The 7,449-nt window shown below is 33.1% G+C and overlaps 1 protein-coding gene across 2 annotated transcripts; it reads left to right on the top strand.

The window, feature by feature from the left end:
- Nucleotides 1-467: 467 nt before the first annotated feature.
- Nucleotides 468-6,134, top strand: LOC120074043 (O-fucosyltransferase 38). Of its 2 annotated transcripts, XM_039027023.1 has the most exons (11): nt 470-953; nt 1,748-1,826; nt 2,252-2,319; nt 2,627-2,715; nt 2,812-2,989; nt 3,466-3,594; nt 3,950-4,086; nt 4,196-4,409; nt 4,510-4,694; nt 5,427-5,522; nt 5,698-6,134. In XM_039027023.1, the coding sequence occupies exons 1-11, from the start codon at nt 744-746 to the stop codon at nt 5,819-5,821; spliced, it is 1,509 nt and encodes a 502-aa protein (XP_038882951.1). In that variant the 5' UTR covers nt 470-743; the 3' UTR covers nt 5,822-6,134. The 2 variants fall into 2 exon arrangements, 1 of the variants encoding a protein (XP_038882951.1); XR_005480871.1 differs by lacking the exon at nt 5,698-6,134 and having other exon boundaries at nt 468-953; nt 4,510-4,748.
- The last annotated feature ends 1,315 nt before the right edge of the window (nt 6,135-7,449 follow it).

Here is a 7,449-nt window from a genome sequence, read left to right as displayed (position 1 = left end):
AAAAGAAGCAAAACATAAATATGTAAAAATCTAATTTAATTATTTTCATATATTGAATTAAGATTAACAACTCAATTTCAATTTATGTAGTGAAAATTTTCTTTCTAAAGTAAAAAAAAAAAATCACTTTTAAGAGTTGTTGAATAATATATTAAAAAAATATTAGATTTAAATCAAATTAAAATGAATATATGTATAAATAATTGTGTTATAAGTAATAAAAAATATATATTTTAAAGTTAATAATAAATTCGGACTGGTTTAGATTGGTTTATAGGTTCACCTAATATAACTCAAATTAATCCAATCTTTAAAATTTTCATTTATTTGAACCAAACTCGGTTCAAATGAGAGTTGATAAACCAATCCAAACCCTTATTCAAATGTAAATATTTAACTTCAAAGCTATGTTTTTTTTGGACATTTCAAAGCTAAGTTAGACAGTTAAACTAAAGTATAAACGTTAATTGTTATCAACTAATCCTTACCGAGAAGTAGGTTTTGATTCCCACCGGATGCGTTGTTGTCGGAAAAAAAATAGAGATTTAAGGGAAAAGAGAAAGAAAGAAAAACCACTTCGGAAATTATTTCGGAGATAGCATCGAGCTCAATTGCTTGTATTAATTGCTGCTAGAAGAGATTTTCAGTAGGAACGAGGTAATTCTCTGCGTCACATTGCTCCACGCGCCAAAAATTGTTGAAGAATAATCGAGAGAGAGAAATGATCGAGATCCGTAGCTGAAATGGTGAATCGAAGCTTTGCCCAACACAGGATCCCATCAACTTCCAGATTTCTCCTACGAAAATCATCCCGTTTTGCTCTTACCCTTTGCTTGATTTTCATTTTTGCATCTTCCATCTTCGTATTCTTGTTCTGCACCAGAAACATTCTGGAAGATGAACAGAAACCGTTGTTTTCGAAGCCAGAGAAATTTCAATCTAAATCTGAGCTAGTATGGTGCTTTCTTCGCCTCATTGTCGTTATAATTTCATTTTCTTGTTTGGTATGTTGTTTTGTTGCAAGAATTATATTAACTTTTGGTTTCTTATCCTCATTTCCATGATCGACCTTTTATCTCCGACATGGTAGCTGCCTGTGATTTGATAATTGGGAATTGAAATACATGTTCTGAAGAAGCAATCTTTCAAAGATTGAATATCAATCAGAGGCTGAATAACAAACACTATAGTTCAGGAAACTGTGCCTAGTGCTAAATTATTTTGTACGCCTTCAACAATGTTCTAATTATTCTGAAAGCAGCTTCTTTTTATCATGGGTCTTTTTTGTTTTATTTATTTATGTTTTCAGAAATTTATGAAAAAGGAAAGTATATTCTAATCCGAAAGAACAGTGACTTCTTGTCGGTGTCACTGTCACAGTAATTTTTCTTTGTAACTACCCACTCAATGGTCCTAAGGGATTGGAGGGCATTTTCTTGTAAGTAGAATTCGAGTGCATTTGGTTTAACTTTTGAAGCGTTTAATTTTCAAAACAAATCATTTTAGAAAATATTGAAGTGTTTCAATCACTCAAAATAACTTTTGAAATACTTTCCAAGTGTATTTTAAATGGTTATTAAAGGAGTTAAAATAAAAATGATTTTTTAATTGCTTTTTTCTCTAGTCATTCCAAACAAACCCTTCATTCCGAGGGAAATGAATTTTATTTGTGCTTTAATGAATAGTTTCTTATTTAAAGAAGGGAAAAAAAGCTGTGACTAAATTGGTTGTACCCTTTGCTATGAAGAAATCTGTTGATCACCTATGGAATGCTCCATCGAGTTATGGATTCCATCCCTGTGTCAAGCCTACATCAAGATATGAAGGTACTTGTGTCCCCTTGTTCCTTTAGTTCTTGAGTGCAAGCATGTTCACGTAGCAGTTGTGATCTCATTTGTTATTGAAGTTTAAGAGAAGAGTTTTAAGATTTTATTTACCGTGTAAATTTTTGTGCCGATTTTCCTTTACACGGTTCAAGTTATTAGATTCTTACGGTGTGCTTGGATTAACTTTTCAAGAGTTTAATTTTGAAAATAAATCATTTCGAAAAAAAATTAAAGTGTTTGACAACCATACTCAAAATAGCTTTTGAAGAGTATTTTAACTAGATTTTATCAAATGAGTTTAAATAAAAATGATTTTTTTGAAAAACATTTTTTCTCAGTCCATCCAAACAGCCCTTTAGTTAATGTCTGCACACAGAACACTAATGGATCATCATTTTTATTCTAATTTCTTGTTCCTGTGACAGCTGCCCAAACTTCAGATCATTACATCACAGTGAGAAGTAATGGAGGACTAAATCAAATGCGAGCTGGTGTAAGTTGCTAACTTTATATTACTCGAGGTAGGAAATTCACCAAATATTCCCGACGTTAGAATGTCATCTAGTTGTGTGTGTGAACATACGATGATTACAAACACTTTGATGCCAAACGTTGTTGTCCAATGTTGTTAATTCTGATTAATAATGTTCACGGGTTCAGTCGTTCAGATTGAATATTATTTCTATAACTTTTATGTTAGATTACTTATTTTGTCTTATCTACTACCCCAGAAATAATTTATGGTTTACAAATTTGTTGATAAGAATTTGTTTGAAGGACATATTTCTTTTTAAAAATAGATTTCTGACATGGTGGCTGTGGCACACATCTTGAATGGGACCCTAGTTATTCCTCAATTGGATAAACGTTCGTTTTGGCATGATACAAGGTACTTAGATTTATTTTTTATTGTCAATTTATGGATCAATTAATTGCTGATTCTGTTTTTAATTTAACCCCAATAAGTAATATACAATTTTCACAGTGCATTTTCAGATATTTTCGACGAAAATCACTTTATCAAAACCTTACAAAATGATGTTAAGATAGTCAAGGAGCTCCCCAAGGAATTGGAGTTTATTCCCCATGCTCGTAAGCATTTCACTTCATGGTCTGGCTTTGGTTACTATGAAGAGATTAGACGGTTATGGAAAGATTATCAGGTATTTTGAATGTTTCAACAACTATTATATATGAGTTTGAAGTTAAAACGAGGAGCCTTCTTCTTCTTTAGTAATCTGCTTTCCAGTTGATTTCTTCATTTTCGATGTTGATTACAATCCTTAGTTTGGATGCACAGTAGTGGACAAGAGATCTGACCACAAACCGAAACAAATGTGATTTTAATCTAAAGAGCTGATTTCCTCTAATCAAAACTTCTTAGTCTATTGTATCATTCTGAAGTTCTGTAGAATGTTTCTGATGTCAGACTTGGCAATTTCAATATTTAATTTGAAATTACAATTGTAGTCTCCAGACGCATATTTGTTGGTTAAAATTTAAATTCTTTTCTTGTTATATCTTGAATTGTTCAGCTGGAAATGCTACACCTGTTCAATTTTTTATCTTTCCCTCTGAATTGGTTGTTTAATAATTTCTAGGAATGATTGCTGCAGTCTTATCAAGTACATTTCTGTAGGTCATTCATGTTGCAAAATCTGATTCTCGATTAGCAAATAACGATCTGCCCCTAGATATTCAAAGGCTCAGATGTCGTGCTATGTATGAAGCCCTTCATTTTGCTCCTCCAATTGAGAACTTCGGAAAGGTTTGGATTGTTGCTAGTTTTAAAATATTTGCTAGCACGTGCTGCACAGATAATTTAATGCCTTTATCCAAATTTCTAGACGTCGAACATGCTGGAGATGTTTGAATTTTTGAATTGATGTAGGTTAAACTATTCAGAAATTCTCATCAAAGTAACATCACAGCCAAAAAGGATTTAAAATCCTTTAAAACGCTCATCTAGAAATATATGAAAAAATCATCTTAGAGTGGGGTGATAATGAACGTCAAATTAGGCTTCCTATAGTGTTTTTTTCCAGTATCTATAAATTTAAGAGGTCTCCTATGGGGCTTCCTGCTAAATTAGGTTCTGAGCATGCATGACGGTGACACCACAGACGCTGGTCGAGCGGCTTAGATTGCGTGGAGGAAGATATATTGCCCTTCATTTGAGATATGAGAAAGATATGCTCTCCTTCACGGGTTGTACTTATGGTTTGACTCGTCTTGAAGCCGAAGAGCTAAAAATAATGAGGTGAATATTGTGTGTGTCAGTATGTTCGACTTCTCTAGAAATAAAATATGTGGAAGTTGTGTCAGTCTTCATCCTTTTTCTGTTGCTCAATGTTGTTATTCTTTTATAGGGAGAAAACTCCTCATTGGAAGATCAAAAATATAAACTCAACGGAGCAAAGAATAGAAGGCCTTTGTCCACTTACTCCCAAGGAAGTGGGAATATTCCTGCAGGCTCTTGGTTATCTTCCATCAACATTAATCTACATTGCAGCTGGGGAAATCTACGGTGGTGATACTCGACTTTCTGAGCTTTCTTCTCGGTTTCCAAATATTGTTACCAAAGTTAGTCGACCATAATTTCTTACAACCTCAATGAGAAGTGGTATAGTTATGCCAATCCACAAATTTGGTGCAATTATAGCTAATTGCGGTCTCCTAACAGGAAACACTTGCAACAGAGGAAGAATTGAAGCCATTCACCAATCATGCTTCTCAGAGTGCCGCACTTGATTATATAATTTCAATTGAGAGTGACGTTTTTATCCCAACATACTCAGGGAACATGGCAAGAGCTGTAGAGGGCCACCGGAGGTATCTAGGGCACCGCAAAACCATCACTCCAGAGAGGTAACGATTACTTGAAAGCAGCCAGGCCCCTTTCTCGGGAGTATTTTATGACAGGTTTAGGCCGTACTTATGATGATATTCGTTAAATCTCAGCCGTCGGTGAATCAGTTATGCCTGCAAAATTTTTACTCCCATGTCCTCACACTTGATTTTATATGATGACTATTTTTAATACTTTTTCTGTAGTGCAAGCAACTCTAAGGGTTAATAACCTAGAGACACTTTTTCAGAGTTTAGTATGTTCCTAAAACTCTTTGAAGGATCTGCTTGCAATGACCATAGCAAATGGTAAAAGAGAATGGGTTTGACTTCATCGTAAATGCCTACTTAGCATGTAAAATCCAATGAGTTACCTTGCCAACCTTGCCAATCTAATCTATTAAGGACTGTGAGAATAGTTAAGGTGCATGCAAGTGGCATGGGTGCTCATGGATGCCAAAGAAGGAAAAAAAGGAAAAAGCAAATGCTAAGACTCACTCGGTGAGATTTCTTGGGAAAAGTTTTTCATCATAAACTCATCTGCTGTTTAGTATATACAACATTCCTCGGATAGCGATTTTTTTTTTGGGGGTACATTTTTGAGCATATTTGAAATGATTTTGAATATCCAATACTTACACGATAGATGTTGATGCCTGTTTTATCTTCACGAGATAGATGTTAATAGAAGTTTCTCCGGACTGCTCTGTTATCCCCTCCTATTCCATGACCAACGCTGTTTATCATTTGCAGGAAAGGGCTTGTTGAACTTTTTGATAAGCTAGAGAAGGGACAGCTTACAGAAGGGTCCTCGCTATCAGATCATGTCCTGCGGATGCATAAGAACAGGTAAATTTTGTTGCAAGTTGTATAATTTGCCTACTCAGTTGTCTTTACAAGAGTTGCTTCCACATCTTCCAAAATATAGGCAGGCACCAAACTCCAAAATGTTTATAAGCAATTTTATTTAGCTGTCTATTTAAAGAGCAAAACAACATGTAATTTACATTAACAATCGTCACAGACAGGGGGGTCCGAGAAGACGAAGAGGTCCACAGGCTGGAATAAAGGGTCGAGCGCGATTCAGGACTGAAGAGTCATTCTACGAAAACCCATATCCAGAGTGTATATGTAAATCTAAACAGTAGCTCTGAAATTACCTAAAGATGCAGCAGAGCTTTAGGGGTATCCTTAGCATTTCTTAACCTGCTTTCAAGTGACTGAGATCGTTAGAAAGTCCTTCGGTGTTTTGAAGTGAAGCAATCAGTATTGACATCAGATCAACTTGCAACTCAAAAATTAAGCAAACTTCTGAAGGATCTGATTTAACTATTTTTGTTCTTTCCTCTTCTATTTCTCATAATTTATAACTTTTGTTTACATTATTATGTATCAGATACGCTTCAAAGGACCTTTTCTGTATTATTTTATTACTTTAATATATGTCGTATTCTCTTAAAATGTAAGTTTAGTTTGTCTTGTGACTGTTCTAATCATATTTAATTTATTTGTTTCGGGTTAGTTCGACTGGTTAAGGTATATATATTCCCAACCAGGGGTAAAAAATTGGAATCCCTTGTTCGAAATTTTATGTTGAACTAAGTTGAAAGTTCCTTGAAATTGTAATATTTGGTCGTACAAACTACTATATATCCTTGAATTTTGTCATTTATTTAAAAAATATTCACATATTTTCAAATTTTACAACATTATCTTTGAACTTTAGTAAAACTATAACAATATTAATAGCATCAACTATTCAGAGCCATAATGTGCAAGGAATGTGAGAGTCACTCTAGTGGAGTTGGAAAAACGTAGCTATGTAATTTACATAGCTTTTATAAATACCTTCTACAATTTCAATCCACCTCCTTAAATGCTTGTGATTTAACATTTTCCTTTTAAACGTGGTCTCGCATAAATGAAAGCAAAAGGAGAAAAGGTATAAAGCAACCTAATCTAAAAGTTATTCGGTTGTTAAATTACAAAGTTAATCTTTGAACCTTAGATTTGTATCTATTTAAAGACTTTTTGAAGTGCCTAACACGTTATGAATATTCGATCTTATAAATTCCTAAACTTTCAATGATGTATTTAACTAATAAATAATTGGACTTTTGATTATGTATTTAATGGGTCTTTGATATATTCATTTTTTTAAGAATCGATTATTGATCTGGTAGATATAAAATTGAATTTTTTGTTTAGTGGAACCTTAAAATTTCAAAATTATGTTATAGATAAGTGAATTATAAAAAAAATAAGCCTAAAAGTTTATCGATGACCCATTTAGATATAAAATTGAAACATTTAAAGATCTGTTTGACACATAATTGGAATTTTCAGTATTTATTAAACACCTAAGTTTGGGAAGCCAATAGACATAAAATTGAAAGTTTAAATATCTATTTAGATGTTTTTCAAAGTTTAGGGACCTATTTGTCACAAAATTACAAATTGAAACCAATGATCTATTAGACACTTTTGAAGGTATATGGATCGATGAGATTGAAACTACAAACACCAAACTTGTAATTTAACTTTATTCTAATGCATTGTTTTTTTTTTCTAGAATTCAAGGACATAGATATGCAACCTATAGAACATATCATATTTAAGTAAGGTCATCCCAATGCATTGCTTTTAAAAACAATAGATGTTGTATGTGCTACTTAATTTCTTCGTGAATCCGATCTAACATGTCATGTTAAACTAGCTAACATTTTTAATATAAACACGTTGTGCTAGACATCTACAACTCGATTAGTTAATACAT

This window comes from Benincasa hispida, chromosome 3 (genome assembly GCF_009727055.1).
Source record: "Benincasa hispida cultivar B227 chromosome 3, ASM972705v1, whole genome shotgun sequence".
NCBI classification, from domain to species: domain Eukaryota; kingdom Viridiplantae; phylum Streptophyta; class Magnoliopsida; order Cucurbitales; family Cucurbitaceae; genus Benincasa; species Benincasa hispida.
Note: the sequence above shows the minus strand (reverse complement) of the source record. Positions and strands in the feature narration are given on the sequence as shown.

What these genes read in the sequence shown, in the direction of transcription:
- LOC120074043 (XM_039027023.1), top strand. Translation starts at nt 744, where the DNA reads ATGGTGAATCGAAGCTTTGCCCAACACAGGATCCCATCAACTTCCAGA. An exon ending in TTCAATCTAAATCTGAGCTA is followed by an intron (nt 954 to 1,747) that starts GTATGGTGCTTT and finishes TTTGCTATGAAG; the next exon opens with AAATCTGTTGATCACCTATG. An exon ending in GCCTACATCAAGATATGAAG is followed by an intron (nt 1,827 to 2,251) that starts GTACTTGTGTCC and finishes TTCCTGTGACAG; the next exon opens with CTGCCCAAACTTCAGATCAT.